The 19165-nt window shown below is 40.1% G+C and overlaps 1 protein-coding gene across 1 annotated transcript in view; it reads right to left on the minus strand.

The window, feature by feature from the left end:
* The window catches only part of RELN (reelin), a 299055-nt gene that overhangs the window by 47547 nt on the left and 232343 nt on the right, over nucleotides 1–19165 (minus strand). The window contains exons 30-40 of the mRNA XM_075144890.1: nucleotides 18798–19005; nucleotides 13140–13216; nucleotides 11441–11599; nucleotides 9310–9498; nucleotides 8810–9083; nucleotides 7212–7352; nucleotides 6939–7116; nucleotides 5095–5179; nucleotides 2329–2511; nucleotides 734–905; nucleotides 549–651 (exon numbers count right to left, since the gene is read on the minus strand). Of these exons, the coding sequence (XP_075000991.1) occupies nucleotides 549–651; nucleotides 734–905; nucleotides 2329–2511; nucleotides 5095–5179; nucleotides 6939–7116; nucleotides 7212–7352; nucleotides 8810–9083; nucleotides 9310–9498; nucleotides 11441–11599; nucleotides 13140–13216; nucleotides 18798–19005 (1769 nt within the window). The remainder of the gene's footprint in view (nucleotides 1–548; nucleotides 652–733; nucleotides 906–2328; nucleotides 2512–5094; nucleotides 5180–6938; nucleotides 7117–7211; nucleotides 7353–8809; nucleotides 9084–9309; nucleotides 9499–11440; nucleotides 11600–13139; nucleotides 13217–18797; nucleotides 19006–19165) is intronic.

The raw sequence follows: 19165 nt of genomic DNA on the forward strand, positions 1-19165 counted from the left end.
TTCCACTAGAGCCTCTATGAAAACATGCGCAGAAGCAAAAGAAAAGCAGAGCCTTGTCTCTCTGAGAAAGTTCAACCAGGGCAGTTAAGCCAGCATGCAGGAAAAATTAATCTCTCTTGTCACAGATGAAGTTGTAGCTTTCCACTGCGTCAGCTTGTGGAAATGCTGCACGCTTATCCTGAGCAGGTTGTGAAGTGGCAATCTAGACCTTCATTGTATTTTGGTGCTCATCATCTTGTCTGCCATGATGACTCTCCAACTCGCAGGACATGGACTTTAATGCTATCAGTGCAGGTATATACGCATGGACAAAGTAGTAGTTTAGGCAAGAAAATAGAAGACTTTGAAGCAGAAATTTCCCTTATCTGTGTGTTAAAATCTTCATGATACACCACGTGGGGAAAGTAATATCAAAGCAATTACAGGGGAAATTAGACAGACTTCTCTGCTTGGCAATTATAACAGCTGGGCGAATACACCAAAGAGCAGAACCTGAAAGAACAGAACTCTCTGAGCAAAAGGCAAAGTAACTTTCTGAGGACAAGTACCTCAAATTGGATTATAGTGTTTTCATTTACACTCAGGTCCCTTGTTGTAATGGAGTGTTCTCCAACTTCATTTGAAACAAATACCATAGCTGAATCTTCTTCCCTGTAAAAAAAGGAAAGGGGTACTTTAGACTCAGTTTATTACATAGTCACTTTTTTCTAATATATTGCTGAGAGATGCTTACGGGGCTCCCTTAGATGAATATGGGCAATAAAGCCCAATGTTTCCACCAGGATAGAAAAACCAGTTGTCCTCTTTGGGACCAAAGTCAAATGTATCCAAAAGGATCATGGGATTCTTTAGGTTATTTCCGTCGATAATGAAGTCATCAATAATCCAGATTTCTTCTTTTTTGCCTACAAAGAAAAGGGGAACATTCCTTTTAAGACCTAATACTACTATTATTAGAGAGCAGAATAGTAGCCAGTATTTATAGATTACATTGAGAAGAGGGTGCTAAAGGAATGGCTTCACTATTTTCATTTTCCATGAAAATAGTCCCCATCCTGCTCTGCAGTCTGACCCAACAGAATTAACTTTTATTCCTCTAAAATTTACAGAAGCCACAGCAAACTGAAGAGTGAAAAACAAGTGTTGAACAAGTATCTTCTGTTTAAACCACATTTACTTTGGAACTCTAGCATCAATGTCTTCTTTAATTAAGAATCATCTAAATGAGCACTTGCTGTAGAGCCCAAGCAGCCTAGAAGGGTTATTTCATTCTGCACCTTGTTCCTTGCACTCAGCAGCCTGTGTTTATCTGGCAAGAGCTCTTTGAGAGAGAAGGAAACTCTGAGTGACCTTCTCCCCAATGGATTATGAATTCAAATGTGTGTTGCAAAATTGGTGCTTTCAAACTGCAGAGGAAGGATTAGATTGCCAGATCTCTCGTGTAACTGTTTTTTTAATCTATCTAAAAGCCTTTGTGTTGATCAGAGAAAGTTAAATGGCTTCTTTTAAATGAAATTCCTACTTAAGGATAATGTATGCAAGAAAAGTTTAGTTAAATATTTTAGGCAGGACCTATCAGAAGAATGAACTGGAACTGGATTCTTAGGACCGGATTTGAATTTGCTTTTTTATTAGAGATGCACTAGGCACTTGCCTGCGTGGAATAAATCTTTGCTGTATCACTGTGTCTAAATGATCACTGGAATTCTTTAGAGCCCTTAATGTCAGCTCCTGCAAGAGATGCGCTCAGAATAACTGAGAGCAGAGGAGAGCTTTCTTCAGCTAGCTCATCTCCTGTAATTAGGAGGAATGAGCTGCGTTCCATATGTGGTTTTCTACAGTCCCTTACAATTTAATCAAAAGATTAACTGCTCACTACATACTCTTTCTAAATGGGTTTTTAATGCCTAGTTAATTCTGAGCAAGGTAGGCCCAGTTCCCATTTACACTTGGGACACTTTTGTATAATTGGAGCATTCTAATGGGGCCTCAGTGTAAACGAGAATCAGGTCCATTAAAAATAATGAGAAGAACCTGAGTGAAGTTAACTTTATCAGTGTTGCTTGATCTCCCAGTCCATCCAGGACCAAAGCTGATAGTCTTCTGCACACAGTCAAGGGGTATTAAGTTAAAGTACTTTCACTTTAAAGCATACAGCAGCTTTATAAGAACAGTAAACATAATCCTGCGATAATTTTAATTGAAGGAGTTCAAATATAAGAAAACATGATTTAAGAGCCTCTATTATTGTTGAGTTAAAAAATCTAGCCTCTTACAGATGCTGAGCTGTGCTGTGGACCTGGAGTCCCATGGGTGTCTCTTCCTTACCGTTGTTGTAAGGTTGCCAGAGCCTGAACCGCGTCGCATTGCTTTGGGCTGCGTAGGGCAGAGGAACGTTAATAAAGAGGACATCTGTAGTCTGCGTGAAGTAAAACTCATCTATCAGGTGCCAAGTGATGCCACCGTTGACAGAATATTGCAGCAGGATGGAATGAGACCTCTCGGGGGTGCCTGGAGCAGAGAGAACATGCATTTACGTTCATTATAATCTGGTTTTAAAAAGCACTTGCTCAAAAACACTTCTTCAAGAGTAAATACAATTAGGTTACTTTGACATCTATTACAGAGTATGGGCTTGCTTTAACAACAACTTAAGCTGTTGAGACATTATATATGTATTATACATATACATCTTCCTGTGCTTTCCCTTGCTTGTCTGTCTGCAAGATGCTAATGAATTAGGGGCTAAATTTACATTGCCGTTAATTATATGTATGGTCACAGTTAATTTACTTAGATGAGATGCTATCTCAGTGTTATAATTTTTTAGATGAAAACAAACCAACTCCTTCTACCACAGACATTGTTCAGTAATTCAGTATTTATTTGCTTGTTGTTCCCAGGTACCAGAGATTATCATCACCATCTGTAGCACCCACAGATAAAGACACAGTGCTTACCCTCACAAATATATAGCCCATGGCTCTGACTGCAGACACGGATATGAGCATATTCATGCCCAGAAATCATATAATTGATGTAAAGCGCTAAAGATCTTTATTAGCATGTTTTAACAACAACAACAAAGTAATATTCTGTGCTTTAAGCTGGGACTAAAAATCAGTAGTGGAACTGAGAGTAAAACTTACATTTTCTGACTACCAGTTCCTCCTTTTTTTACTTAAAGCTTTAAAGAGTCAATAAAGGCTCTATACAGCCCTGTGTATTAACATATGCTGATTAGAGCCCAGCACTTGCACTTGATGCTGGTTACCCTGCACAAGCTCAGTCCCCAGTGTATGTTTGGCCCGTGCCTGACTTGCTGACCAGAAACACCTCTAAGCTGGGTTCTCAGACAAATTTACGCTCTCCATTCCCCTCATAGTGCAGGAAACGTGATGGTAGCTCCCCAAAAACTCAGTATGAGGGCAGGAATTAGCAGCAGAAAAGGGCTAAGGGACAGTTTCTTAATCCCTGCCTCACTGTGCATTACTGTGCAAGTTTCTCCCATGTTCTGCTCTTAAATTAACCAAATTTGCTGAAGCCAAGGCACCTGCTGCGCACGCCTCTGCCCCACTCTGCTCCAGCACAAAGTCTCTCTTCAAGCACCACATGTGGAACAGAGCAGGGAGGAGACATTTGCAGTCAGGAGCTGATTCCAGCTTATCTGTGGCAATTAACAGTAAACAACACACTGCTCTTAATGCTTACAGCTGAGATGGGCCCAGCTATATTAATTTGCATTCAACATCAGGGAGCTTGTTGGGAGTAAGTCCTGGATCCAGGCCTAGGGCTAGCAAGCCATATGGATTTAATGAGAAAAGAGTTCTCCTGGAGTTTCACTGCTTTACCTCTTGTCGGTCAAGCATCAATATCCAGCCCTGAGCCTTTGGCTATTCCTGCCTTTCAGAATGATTTTTTTTACTTATCATATTTTTTAATATTTTGGCAAGGATCATATGTAGAAATATTTCCAAGGCATAGTTTTGTAAAAGAAGTCTTCACAAAGATTTTGCTTTTAAAAATGAAGTATTGGGCATGTTATTGCTTTGGGGCATGTTATGTTTTTGGCTGTTATTGTTTTATCTCTTTTTCCATAAAGTACTTAAACAATAGTAATAAATAGCCAAATGTATACGATTAAATGCCTATTAAAGGTTATCAAACTTAATTCAGAAAGAGCTACATTTTTACTTGTCCATACAGAGATTTGGCCAAGGTATTTATTTATCCAAACTATTTTCACGCTGTCCTTTGGCAAATGGCGAGTCCAGTCCCAGAGTGCTGAGCTTCCCGCAGAAGCTATGAACACCTTCCACCACAGGGAGAGGGGTTTTTGCATGTTGGGAGTTCAGCACCGGTTCTAGAAGCAATGCTGGGAAAAACTTCTGAGACTGCATAGGAGTGACTGAAATGATCAACCAGGTTAGTGGTTCTCCGCCATGTTACTCCTGACTGGGATAAAATTATTTTGCAAGGCCAGAAATGGCAGGGGTTTGGAGCAGGGTAAGACCGAGTCATTGGCTTGAACCTGCTTGTACCAGAGAAACTGTCTCAAGCTTGTTACACCAACTTGTAGACTTGGCTTGTAAAGTCTGACTATTCTTCATACACAATTAAATAGAATTATGGGGTTTTAATCATCTCTATGATACCTACTAAGAAGCCAAATGGTAAGAGATTTTAATGCAGTGGACTGAAACTTGAAAATTAAAAAATCTGTTGTTCCTTATCTGTCCCTTAAGTAATCTACTATAGGCACCGTTTTATGACTTTAAAAACTGACAAATTCATTTTTCCCCAACATATGGCAAAATCTCTAAAAATCTTGAGCTATTTTGTTTCTCTTCTGCTCTAAGACTGTACTAGCTCTGCTGTTTTTGATACCACCACAGTTTACTCTTTTACTGCACAGATGGCCATGTAGGCTGGTAGCAAGGTAGGGATGATGCAGAATCTCAAACAAGTTCCCATATTATCTACCATAAACTGATGATCATGTACACTGAAGTTGAAAATGTAAATCCATATTCTTTTCTGCTGCTATGTATGAATAAAGCTAGAGAAGTGATAGGAAATAAAGAGTGATCTTACCTTTGGCAATAAATTTAAAAGAAAACTGGATGTACATGGTATTAGTGCAATCTAGATCTCTTGAAACAAGCATTCTCAGTCCTTCCTGCAAATACAGAATATATAGCATTATATTTTTTTTATATATATATTTATATACATGTATATGTGTATATATATATGTATGTATATAAGTATAAATATACATATAAAAATATAAAACAGATAAATATATAATATAAATATAAGCATATAATATAAATATATATAAATATAAATATATATATGTATATGTCTGTATATATATGTATAAATTTAAATGAAAACTGGATGTACACAGTATTAATGCAATCTGGAAACAAGCATTGAAACAAGCATTCTCAGTCCTTCCTGCAAATACAGAATATATAGTGTGAATCTCAGTTCCCGTTATTGAAGATGCTCTGCAGCTTACTCCTGTCTGGATGTTGTCTGTTACTGACTGCCGGTGGCAGAGAGAGAGGTAGCTCTCTGTCCCACACCTTTTCCCAGGCAGAAAAAGGGGGTAGTGATAGCCTTGGCAAAGTGAGCCATAGTAATGGAAAAGGCTAGATATGGGGGTGTGTCACCACCAGAGGCACAGCTCCATGATCAGGTGCAGACACAGGTACAGCTCATCCAGTTCATGCTCTGAACCACTGGGATGTGATCTGATCTGCAAGCACTGCAGCCGACTTACTCGGACATTGAGGACAAGCTAGTATACCCATTTTTTGGGCAAACTGTATAGTAGCCAAGCACCCTAATTTCCAGGCAGGAAGACTCCTCTCTAGGAACTTTTTTCCGTGCCTCAAAAAATATTTCGTAGAAATATCCTCTTCTGGGGCAACCTCTTGACTTAGAGCAGTACGGAAAGGGAGCAGACAGGAAACCTCATAGTGACCCTTCAGGTCCTGTCCATCTCTAGATATGACCTCAATGTTGTGTGGATCCTGGGGCCAGGGCGGGTCCCTGTTCTGCAGAGATCTGCCAAACTCCACCTCATAGAGCTTCCCTCTTTCTCAGACCCATTCCCCTAGGGGAACAACCTGCAGGAACAATCAATCCAAGTTTTAGACAACTGACATCCTGTGATTTGTAATTTAGATGATCTAAAGAAGTTGAACTGGAGTCAAGGTTTTGCAAAGAACTATTTCTAAAGAATTTATTTCTACACCCAAAGTTATTAAACTTCGCTTTTTCGGAGCACCTGAATTCACAGTGTCAAATGAAGACTCATGCATGAGCCTAAAATTTATGTGCTTATGTGAACAAAAGTCTTTCTATTTATGTGTTTTGTTGAAGAACTGACAAGTTCAGAAAATATATTTCCTGGCCTTTTTTAACTTGTAATTAACAAAAAAATCCTTAAAGAGCTAGGAAACTTCAAAACAATAGAATTAAGTTAAACACAGGCTAACTACATAAACATTGATACATAGACTACAGTGCTGACTAATCTGTATTATTCAAAATACTCAACAGCCAATCGGGGATTTCAAGACACAAACCCCATTGATTGTAATATGTACAGTATTTCCAAATCACTCACTTGGCCTCAAGAATCTCAGCCGCAGAGTTTCATTCTTTTCCTTTGATGCTTAAGGTGGAATTTCTACCACAAATGAAGGTAATAGCCAACAGACAAAACCCATTTGTTCATAAAAAACAACTGTGACAAACATAGTGCATATTTAGGGCACAAAAAGGCAGGAAAAATGAAAGTGTCAAATTCTAGCCTAAAGAATTTGACATAAACATATGGAGGGAAACAACAGAAAATTAAGTTTCTGTTTTTAACTCTACTGGTTTTTATTAATTTTTTCAATATGTAAGTAATCTCTGACCCCTTTAAAAATGAGAGCTGTTCCAGACTTGATGATGTCACCATTCAGGTTTCCCCTCTCAGCACCGTAGACCTCAGGCCAAAGGTCTGGATGCAAGTTACCATTGAAATCATCCTTCAGGACAGACGGCAGAGGAATGACAGGGACACAGTACGGACCACCAAAGCCTCTGTCACACCTAGCAACAAATTGGGAGGAAAAGGTGTTATCCGTCTGGCCTAGATAAAACACAACATCCTTTCTATGAAGCAGGTTAAGCAGGTTGCTACTTACACACAACGACCTGCATCACAGATGCCGTGGCCTGAGCACATCCAGGGGCACCCTGTAGCCAGGACCACATTATCAATAGCCCAAGAATCAACACCAGAAGCATAGTTGTACTGAATCCATCTGAATCGTGTTCTGGGAGAGCTAGAAAAAACAGAGTGAATGTATTTCAGGCTTCAAAATGTTTGCTCCACAAAGTGCTAAGTAATGAAGAAAATCCCATAAACTTCAGGAGAACAAAAGCATATTAATAAGCACGACTTTCTGCATTTGGAAAAGACTCATATTCCAGTTGAAACTGGAAGTCTCAATTTCTCAGGTTGGTTTTCAGGCAAAATTCCACCACCTCTAAAGGAAGGTGCCCAAAGTGAAAACCAAAAAAGTCAACATTGCTGTGACTCTTGCTGGTCAGCAAAGTGGTTGAGCAGGAACTATTAGCTACATTAGCATTCAACAGCTCCACGTGTTGCTAGCAGAGTTAAAACAATATAATTGCTTCAGTAAACTAAGAAGTAATGAAAGTTCATTTATACTAAGTGTCGTGTAAAGAAAAAGCAATGATTACATATGTTAGTGTATATATATAACAATGTATGACTGTATATGTACAAACATGCACATGCATACACACTGCTGTAATTGCTGACTGCCTTGTTATCCTCGTATTAGGAAAGTATTTTGGAAAAAAAATCTGTCAAGGTGCTATGGGTTAGATGATCTTGGATTTGTTCAGGCAGGAGATGTGCTGTGGGGCTGAGCCTGGAACAACACAGAGAATTGCCCTCTGACTTTGACAGGATCAGGATATCATTATATTTGTGAAGAATATTCTTTGGAAGAAGATGCATGGTCCTCTGGAGTGAACTACGGAATTAGAAACCAAGATGTGAACCCCAGTCCCAGTTCATTTACTGCGTGTCCATTTTTTACCGCTATATTTTCTGGGTGATGAAATTCACAGAGGTAATGTATAGGGTGCTTTGATGAATTACAGAACTATTCAGAATAATGGTAAGCAATATCATCGGCATCTGTTATTTCTAAACTAGAGCATGGTTTTATTCAGAGAGACGGATGCCAGCATATCTGCCACATCCATTTACAACCATGTGATATCACTAGGAGGCAGTCAGAACTCTCCTCCCGGTCAAAAGGATGGAGGTAGCTCATCCAGTAACATGCATTTTGACTTGCTGAATGTCATAATTAGCATGCCTAAATCTTGGATGACAAATAACATTATAACTTATGTGCAATGACAGAAAATACTTTTATATGAAAAGATTCACTAGTGCATTAATTATTGCTTTTTATTGGGTAAATGTTAGAAAAGATTGGTTTAGTATTCCTGTTCTTGCTGTCATAGATTATAGGCAAGACTTAAGAATTCACTCATTCAAAGTTGTTACTTCCTTCAGTTCCTGCAGTTCACATTATATCCGATGAAATATTTTGAAGTGAAATTTAAAATTCCGATGGCGTGACAACACACATTTAATAATTTAAAAGACATGCAGAAAATTCCCAAGCTGGGGGATGTTTGCTCAAATTAGATCAGCAAAATCTAGATCATGCTAAACAGCCAGAAGAGCATTGCTCACTTGGTTGAGGGTGGGAGGTAGACTGTAATTCTCTTCCAGTTTTGGAATCTTTCTGAAGTGTAGATGGAGCTCTCTGTGTAGTGTTGACAGCCGATGGTTGGAGGGACGCACTCCTCCATCACCAGGTGCCAGTCTCTCCCGTTGTTTAAAGAATACTGCAGGTGAATGCTATGGGAATTGCTGTATGGCTTGCTGCAACCCATGCTCAGCTCAAATTGCAAGAAAGTGGAGGCTGATACATGGAAGTCCCAAGTCTCGGCATAACGAGGTTTTCCTAAGAAAAGAGAGAAAAACAACAGAAAAAGTATACCTTATGCATATGCTTTCAGTACTGTCATTCAAATTTGTTATCTGTATTTTCACCTTTTTTCAGCCTTCTCTTCCCTGTAGATTACTATATACTTGAATTTGTGTATAACTCCCCTCTTGTAAAAAACTTGACCCATAAATAATGTATAAAATAGGCGCATACAACTGTAGCAATGTTTGGTAACACATACCGATGTTTTCACTGAACATCAGAGCTGTATCCATAGACAGGCAGTCGATGTCTACTTGACCTCCTTGTATTCTGTACCAGCTTGCTTGTAAATCCACAGTTCCATCAAATTTATCCTGGAAGCCAGTCTGAGAGCTGTCATTCATCCCTATAAGGACATCATCCAAAGCCCACTGAGCTGAATGCTTCCCTATAAAAAGCAGAACGTGCAGGTTAGTGAGGTCCCTGTTAGTTATTTTTTATGCCCACATCCTGCGTTTGCCAGTGAGCAGTGCGCAGTCATGTAGACTGGGCACTGGTAAACAAGACTAAAACTTTGCTCAAGGACGAACCTGGACTCTATTTCAGATAAACACTCTTAATTTCTCAAGCTTCAGTGCCTTCGTCATCATACACTCTCCCTGTGTTTGAATGAGACACTCCCTGAGCCCCTAGATTGGGGATTTTCATTTCACGGGTCACAACCTTCCTGCCATTCCCCACACTAAATTGGAAAGCCCTCTGTGTAGCTCCCAAAGTACCTTTTGTATGGAAGAGGATAGTACCCAAAGGAAAATGCTGAAGGCTATTGATATAGATGATATTCATAGAAGTGCTCTTCACCTTCTCCTTCCTGGAAACCTCTCTTCTCTTGCTTTCCAGCCTACAGGCATTTCAGTTCCCCATCATCTCCAACCCATTTCTCCAGCCCTTCATGTCAATTCTTCTTTCTGAATGCTGAAAATGTCATCTTACTGTACAATCGCTGCCCTCACAGAAGAAGGAAAGTCTTGACAATAAATTGTGAGCTCGCAGCAATGTGCCAGGACTTTTGTCTTGCAACTATGAGGAATATGGCTCATGATAAGCCATGGTTGATAAGGCCACTCTGCACTGAGTTATGGCAGACAGAGGACAATCTACGAAGGATTTAATATCTGTAATGAGGAGTGGTTGTCCTACCTATGGAAGGCGGTATTTCAACCTCCAGTCATAAACTCTCCCTCTTACTGGGAGCCACAGGACTGCCGTCAGGTGGTCTTAGAGGGACCGTTCTCAGCAGGGACAGATGTCATCCAGGTGCCCCCAGAGCAAGTGGCCACGGGCAGGACACAGGGAGGGAGCAACAGGTCTGACATCACACCACTCACCAGTGCAAACAATCGTGGGAGAACGATGGTCTGTGGTGCACCAGCATTTTTCCCAAATAAACTGGCTTCTTAACTAAATCACATCGCTCTTGCCTTGTCTACTTTCTTGCCTAGTGAGGACAATTAACCCCAGCATGTACATTGTAAGAAAATGTACGAATAAAAAACAGCCATCAAAACGATAAATGATATCCAAGAAGCTGCATACCATAATTACCTGAATGTAAGTTGTGTGCTTTTCTCCCCAGGGAATTGCTATTAAAATGTACTTTGCTATATTTCTGAATATCACCTTATATTTCCTGCAGGGATCCAGCAGCTGCTGCCTTGCACAAAGTCGAGACACTTAATCAGGACACTTCTAATAGTGGTAATGTGCCCCCGCGCAAGGTGGGAGCTCTCACAGTGGCTATAGGTATCAGTGAGCACCAGGGTTTTACTTTCAGGTGAGGATGTGGGAAGTGGCTGAGTGTGCTTTGGGGGTACAGCAGAAGGTAGAGGAGCAGGGTGCTGGGACACCAGAAATGGCAGGGGGTGGGAGTCCTGTTTTGGAGCGTGGAGATATTAAAATAGTGAGATGGGAGCCATGAGGTAGGCAGATTCAAGGCCAAGTTATGCCTCCTCTTCCAACACAGAGAAAAAGTGAGATAAAATGTGTATCCCGGGTCATTCTATACTCAGGTAAATTCTCTCATCTTATTTAGGCTTTTCCATGTAATATTCTTTTCCCCTCCCCTCTGTTATCTCTCAGCATCTTTGATTCAAACTTAGCTCTTAAACAATTTTACTCTTAAGCCCACTATTCCGCTTGGTGCTGCAAAAGAAAATCATGTCTGCAGTGTGACTGAGGAAAGCCTAAATATGCTCTTACAGCGCCCAAACTGTTCACCATACCGTATTTTTGGTAAGCTGAGGTTTATGCAGAACATGTCCATACTGAGAAGCATTGATATGTGGGTTGTATAAAGCTGCTTAATGAATTTTTAGGATAGCGTTGCTTACCGTGTTGTGGCTGCCACCAGCGGAAAGCGGTGGCGGGGGTTTTGGCCTCCCGAGGTAAGTCTATCGATACAACCTGGGGTTCCAGGTACGACATGAAGTCCAGCTCTCGCAGCAAATGCCAGGTGATCCCGTTATCGTTTGTGTATTGAACGACAAGCCCTGCATGTAAAATTAAGAAAGGTAGTTTGTCTGACTGTACAGAGCAAAAGGGGGCAACTCTTCAGCCTGTACTCAGGAGCTGCCAACTGCTGTCCAGTGCTCGCCACTTTTGGCATCTCCCCTACCCTTTTGGCATCCCCTGGTCCAGCAGCATTTTGTGGATGAAGTCCTACTGCAAAAGTGATGTACGCTCACCAGCTGCTACAGGTTATCTTGCTTGTCTTCACCAAACTCAAAGGATCCAATCTTTTACAACCTCAGTGAAACTAATGATTGTACCACAGAAACCATAGGAATAATGTGAATTTCTTAATACAGTCAGTATTTGTTTCATATTGGATATCCTTGCAGTTTGTGTGGGACACTAAGTTGTAATTCTGATAGCTGGGCTCCCAACATGGGTAGTTCACAATGCTTATGCCACCTATGCAAGCTCACAGCATCCTTAAAAGTTAATTATTGTAAATATTTAGATAATTTAAAATAGTCTTCATATCTTACACATAGTATGGCAAATACTAGGACATAGCAGAATTGTGAAGTCACTTATGAGCTCATCACAGGGGATAATAGAAGAAAGAAGCACTTCTTATGTGTATTTCTTCTCTTAAAACTCTTTTATACTGGAGCATGTTCAAAGATAATGGATTTTCTTGTGTCTTATACCAGTGCAGATGAGAGGAGAATCATACCCTCAGTGTAATCTGTGCTGAAAAATGACAGTTCTGAGTCAGTATCAGTGTAAATGCCATATATCAGGAAACAGTCCACCGATATTAAATGATTTATACTGAGAGGAAAAGGAGGTTTTCTCATCTACCAGATGTCAGTGATCTGTCTTCATGCAACTAGACCACTTTACATGGGGATTCTGCTCCCAAAACTCTGCTGACCCTTCCCAGACACAAATATCAGCCCCCTGCCTCAGTAACTCTAAGCATGTGGGTAAAATAAGAGAGGAGACAGCTGGGAAAGATTAATTTCTTTAGACTAAATATATTTTCAGCTGCAGCATTATAATTTTGCATTTCAGGTAAATCATGCATGAGCTTGGGTTGGAAGGCAATCTTTAGTTAAACCCACTGGTGCAGTTGAGAAACTGAACAAGTTTTCAGGCACACAACTCTACTTCAGGTTAGAAATGGAGGTTGACCACTTTATCCTGAACTTGAATTTTATTCCTTTTATTTCAGACCTGAAGAAAGTCCTCTGTACTTGTAAATTTACCTGCTTTCCAACACTATCAAGAACTCCAATAAAAGCTATTACACCTCTTCTTGTAAATGTTGTCTTAAACCATCACAGCTCCAACAAATTTACTCCTATTGATAGATCACCATTAGATTTGGTGGAAATAAGCATAAATACAAATGCGGAACAAAAGTAAATAGTTTTTTGCACCATTTATGAAAACCGAAGAGGTAATTGATTTATGTTAAAAATAAAACAATCTTTTTGATTTTGTAAAGGCAGTAAAAGGCAAAAACACTGTAGAAGGCCCGAAATACAAAAAGCTTATTATAAGGAAAAGAGGCTTTACCTTCATTCCTGGCTCTTGGTCTGTTGCAGGAGTTACCAATAGCCTTGCTTCCAACTTGTACATAAAATTGAACTAGCCTGTTAAAAAAATTAGAGTCAAAGAGAAGTGTAATTATATTCTGATAGCACAAGATCAGTCTCCTTTCTTAACTAATGTGACATTTTCAGTTAGGTCATTATTCCAGGCTTATTGATCAGGTAATGTTCCCAGTGAAATCAAGCATTGCCATAGTAAACAGTGGAGGACCCAAGATAGAAGAAGGTGATGCGGTTTATTGATCCTGTGCCTAATAAATTGTTGGACTGAGTAGCAGATTTTAGCAGTTCCTTCTCTCACACAAAGATGCAAAAACTCCAAAGCAGGCAAATGTGCTCCTTACATCAGATCTGACCTTGGCCTCTTGTAACTGGAAATTGGTGTAAGCTTTAAAATACAGTATTAGAGTTTTAATAAAATTATTAAATCCTCACTAAACCACAAATCCCTTTTTGGTCCTTAAATTCTTGATGTAAGCAATTTTCAGTGAGGAGAGTTCATGGAACATTTTGTGAAGTAGACCCTTTGATTCTGAATGTATACATTTTGATTTCATTGAACATCCTCTTGTTTTCACGTCATGAGGTGGGAAAAAAAAATGTTCCTGATCTGCCTTTCTTGCAACCTTCCCTGTAGTCGGTGCTTTTATCACTTCCCTACCTTCTCTTCCTCCTTTCTAGGGTAAACCATGGCAACCTTTTCATCTGTCTCTCTGAATGAAAATTTCTCCATGTCCTTGATTTTTCCCATGACGATTTTCTGCAACCATTCTAAAGCCGCAACATCTCTTTGAGACAGTGTTGCTGGTTTTATTGACAGAGCTTTGGCTAAGCCTGGAACATCCCTGTCTAACTATATTTGAATTAATAATAATTATCCCATCCTTGTGCTCTAAAATATTGTCAATTTTTTTCCCAATCTACAGTGATGCCCTGGTGCCCTTGCTGAACTGATATTTTTAGTTGTGACTTTGTGGTATCAGAATAGTTTACATTTCCTCTTAGATGTTTACTATTGTGCTATATAACAGCAATTTGTTTTAATTAATGTCCTGCTACTCACTCACCAAATTTCATTGCGTGTCTGTGACATTTGTCTCAGTCTTATCTGGTCATAACTAATGTAAAGACCATTGAGATGACTGAGAATGCCATTGCCTCCTCATCTACGCCTTCTTCACAGGTTGTCCGCATTGCACACCTGAAACAGCGCCTGAACAGAGCAGGGAACCTGGACTCATCCCCACGCTGAGTTTTTGCATGCTGAAAGTTGGCGATGCCCTTCTGCTTGTTTCCTAGCCAGTTTTTGACTTAGGATGGTGCCTGCCTGTTGTGTTACAACTATTGGAGTACTCGCTGATGTGATGTTTTTGAGAAGCAACTGCTTGTCCCTTTTTCTAGGGGTGTCCTTCTGAAGCGCATAGGGAGAGATGGGGTCATTGCCAAGCAGAGGTTTTGGAGGAAAAAAGAACACAAACCTAAAGGAAACTAGGCTTCAATAATTCTACTGCCTGTAGATAACTTTTTTATTTTAAATACTTATTTTCTAGGTGAATTTGTGTCTCTGTGTGAAGAAACAAGGCTTGATTTGTCACTCAAATAACACCCCACAAAGATAACTCTTTTTGCTTTAGGAGATCTGGTCCTAATTTGTAGTGACATCAGTAAAATCACAGACAAGCCACAGGACTACAGCCAGAACTAGTACGATGCAGACAGACTCCAGTTTCCCTCACCCACCGCTACATACACAATGTCACGATCCTCTTCCAATTCTAAAACCAACTGCACTCCAGTTCTGTTATTGAAATTGGTATCTCCTATCTGAGATGTTTTGTATATCCATAGGGACTAAGACAAGCCAGAATATACTCATCAGTCTCATTCACAATATAACCCCATAGATAGCTCAAGAACAGACAGGCTGACAATATTACACTAGTTAGCCAGGTAGGTCCTATTGTTTGCTGCAGCTCTGTTGTCTGAGACAGTATTCAGGCAATAAAACACTAGACAGCAGTCTCAGAGGTGAAAAGATTTACAGTTCTATGACAAAATTCTCTTTTATGCTTGCCAAATGTAAAGATCGGTAAAAAGCAGAAACAAAAGACAAAAACAACCCTTTCTGCAGAAGGGTGAATCAGCCCATCTGATCCGTAAATGTTTGACCCAGAACAGCTCTCTGGGATGGTTGCACAGTCATTAGCAACGGAGTCTGTAATGCAGACGGGAGCCAAATCAGCTAACAAGCCAGATGTCACCTCTTGGAAAAAATATATATATTCTGTGATTTTTCTCTAGCTGCCAGGTAGGCATGTGTGCAAATGCTCTCACTGAACATATAGTGAAGAGTGTCATAAGGGACAGGCCATCAAAATGGGAGGCAGTAGCTCATCAGTAACCAAAATGCATCCAGGTATCATATTGTCAGTCAGGAGGACAGAAATATTGCTAGTGAAATTGTGCCTTTGGTGCACTGGGCCATACCAAAGGGAAGGGATGGAGAAACTCCAGGGGGTTTCTGAAGTGTAGGGCAAAAAATGGTCTGGGTGAAATGAATTGTGACACTCACAGCTCTCTCAGTGCTATGGGACAGTCTCCTAATGTCTGTGAAAAAAGTGTAGTCAATCATATAAAGGAATAAGGAGACGATAGGACAAACAAAGCTAAGATTACGATAGCACTTAATGTATATGCTAAAGATTGAGTGCTTGTTTACAGTCCTTGGCTTCAGGGAGCAAGCTTTAGTTTTAAATGCTCTGAGCATGAAACCTGAGTTTGGCGGTGCCCTGTTGGGCTGCTTCCCTGAGCAGCACCACGCGCCTTGGGCTGGCAAATCTCAACCCCTTTGGAGCAGAATGAACCGGGAGCACCGAGCCCCCATGGACCCCGCTCCTCTGGGAAGAGAAGGGTGAGGAGGCAAAGGGTCTTAGTACTTCTTACAGAAAAGAACAAAAGTTCTTTACATTCCTTACATAAAATTTATATTTTACATTGAAAAAGCTGTAACTGAAGCAGGATGATAGGGAATACTCATAGGCAGATCTGCAGGAATTCAGAATGAAAATAAAACTTTAATGTCTTGCAATATTTTTCAGTTTTTTGCTCTTCCATGCCTGATTTAATGAAACAAGATCTTAAAAGGTCTGGGAAAACACTATTAACCTGAAAAATAAGAAGCTTAAAAATCTACTGCAGGAGTTTCAGCCTTCCTATTCGCAACCCTCAATCCACATATCTAACGGTATGTCTTTCAAGGCATATTTTCCTGCTGTTTACTCAGGCACCAAAACCCCCCAACCAGAAAACCCACGGACAAATAAAAGATAACTGTGCAGGGGCTAAGATGACCCCTAATAAGATATTCGAATTCTATGCAAAGCATTACTGAATGCAAAAAGTAATACCAATATGGGAAAAAGTGTTTCCCTCTAATCTCCTCTTTCAAGTGACATTAATTTTAGCCCCAAGAATGGAAAAAAAGGCTGAGGAATTATTTTATTTTTGGGGTATGGGTCTTTCAGTTAACCTTTCACACTCTCACAAACTTCATCTGCCTTTGCTTCTAGGAAAAAAGACCCACTTAACGTTACAGATGGTCTCAAACATTGAAGTGGGATGCACCTGTTCTAAGCAAGGTTCCTGAAGGCTGGATGTCTAAGTCTTACATGATCAACCCAGATTCCCTTATAATTAATGACAAAAATACATGCTTCCAGAAGACAAAGCAATGGCCTTAGCTAACCCTATTTTAGGATGAGTTGCATTGCCCCTTTGAAGTAGCTATTTCTTTCCTTTGAGCATAAAGACAGCCTGGTGCAATTGCTGTAGTCTAATGAGGCCATGTTCTGGTCAAACTGCATGAGCAGAATCCTACCCTTGAGCAGACGTGTGGCTGAAGAAACTGAAAAATCCATGTTAGTCCCATTTGTGTTTGAGATGACCGGTGCTTTTGTTCTGTCTAGCGAACAGCCGAGCGATGTGGCATCAAAGTTGACTTATTCAAGGAAGTTAAACTGGTCACTGTGATGCTTATAAAAAAATTCAATGCTGGTTTTATTTTGACAAAATGATCAGTCACAGCAGGAGAGCAGCTCACATGGTGAGCACGTGCTCAGAAGAGGGATCTTAGTTGCTCTTATCAGGTGTCCCTCTGGCCATTTGTGTTCTTGGGGCAGTTTTGAGACATCAGATGACCATGTTCTCATGCAAAACAGAAGTAGTGATAGATTTAAAAAGTCAAGAAAGAGCATTGCTCAGTATTTTAAAACTACTTCTGGCTTTTTAAATGGTTCAAACTCTATAAAAATAGAAAGCTATAAATATGTATATCATCTAGTATTAAAAGTGGTTTCAAAGTAATCTTAAAGCTAAAGAAAATCCTTTTCTTTTATAAAAAGATTTCTCCAGGAAAGAAGGAAGAACTCAAAAATACCATTTGAACATATCATTCTTGATGATGTGGTTACTTCCAAGATTATGCTTCACAGGATAAATAACGTAAGAATTAAAAAGACAGTGGAACACAAAAGAAGTGCTCAGATCTTCCCAGAGCAAACATGTACTTGTCCAAAGTGTATTTGTCAAACGATTAGTTAATTTAATTATTAAGTAATTTACATAATTATATAAATAATTCACATATTTGTCAGAGGACAGTTTGTCAGACACACAGGGGACAGAGGAAAGGCAGGTGGTGCTGTGCTGCTCAGTGCCAGGGAGCAGCTAAGGATGTCCCAAAACGCACAGCACCCATACTGCCCTAAGGAGCATCACTTGTCTGAGCTGGAGAGCGGTAGCAATAACTTGTGGCCAATCCTTGCTGAATGATCCCACAAATTAAATAATGCAGCAAATCATGGCATTACTTAATCTTGGAGCAGTATTTGTCAGGAGAAATATCTTTTATTAAGCTAACTGATATAATTGTAGGGTGGCCAAGGTTTCAGGTGTGTGATCACTCATAAGACTGAACAAAGCAGCAGAAAACTCCAGGCTAAATAATGGGTAGAATTTACAGCCCTTTGTTTATCCTAATTACATTAATCAACTAGACAATTTGAGAGAAAAAGGATAATTGCTACCAGCAGAGCAGGATTCAGTAGTAGCGGGGAGAGAGGTGAAGGCTTGTTAGCCTCTTGACTACACAGAAACAATTCACATTCTGTTTTTTTGCATTTCTGACAAGTGGACTAATTCACATCTGGCAAGTAAACAACAGCTCATTGCTACGCCATCGGCATGCCTGCAATTCGGCGCAGTCGAGGGAAAAGGAGTTTTTCTGTCCAGCTATGGGCAGAACCTTAGGTTTTATGCAGTCTCAAGACACATCTTCTGCCTGTCCATCTAGAATACAATGCAAACCATCTTCTCAGAAGGATAAACAGTTCATATTTTCTATGCTGCTATTCCATTCCATTTCTAACATAAGTTTTCCCTCTGAAGAAAAGGAGGTAGTACACCAGAATGAACAAAAAAGTAATTTCTCTGGCTTTAAGATTTCTTATACAAGTTGTGATTACCAGAAAAACATTTCACACCTTCTCATATCTACACTTGTAACAGTGGAGAGGAGACTACATGAATACACAGACAATTGTGAGAAGCAGCACTGAGGATTGACCTGATATTTGTGGTGTCCAGGGGAACAGTCCTCGCCTCCCTTTTGCCAGGTCCATTGAAGTACAGAGATTTTCCGTCGCTGAGGATGCCACAGCCTGTCCCAACCTGACCTCCTGTTATCTTGTACCAGAGAGGGCTTAGCTTCCTCTCAAACCTGTCGAACATCTCACTGTGATTAGGCACATTAGACACACAGGTTCCATGTGATGCTTCAAGAAAAAAAAAAAAATATATGGGAGATGCTTTGGTGAAACTGTGCTGAACAGAGTAAAGGTCAGATACAGTACATTGGCAGATGGTTCTGTCGCATCCACATATGAGCAAGTACCAGGCTTTTCTAAGAAAATGCCCTGACAACAGGATTGTAGC

Source organism: Calonectris borealis, chromosome 1 (assembly GCF_964195595.1).
Source record: "Calonectris borealis chromosome 1, bCalBor7.hap1.2, whole genome shotgun sequence".
In the NCBI taxonomy this organism is placed as follows: Eukaryota; Metazoa; Chordata; class Aves; order Procellariiformes; family Procellariidae; genus Calonectris; species Calonectris borealis.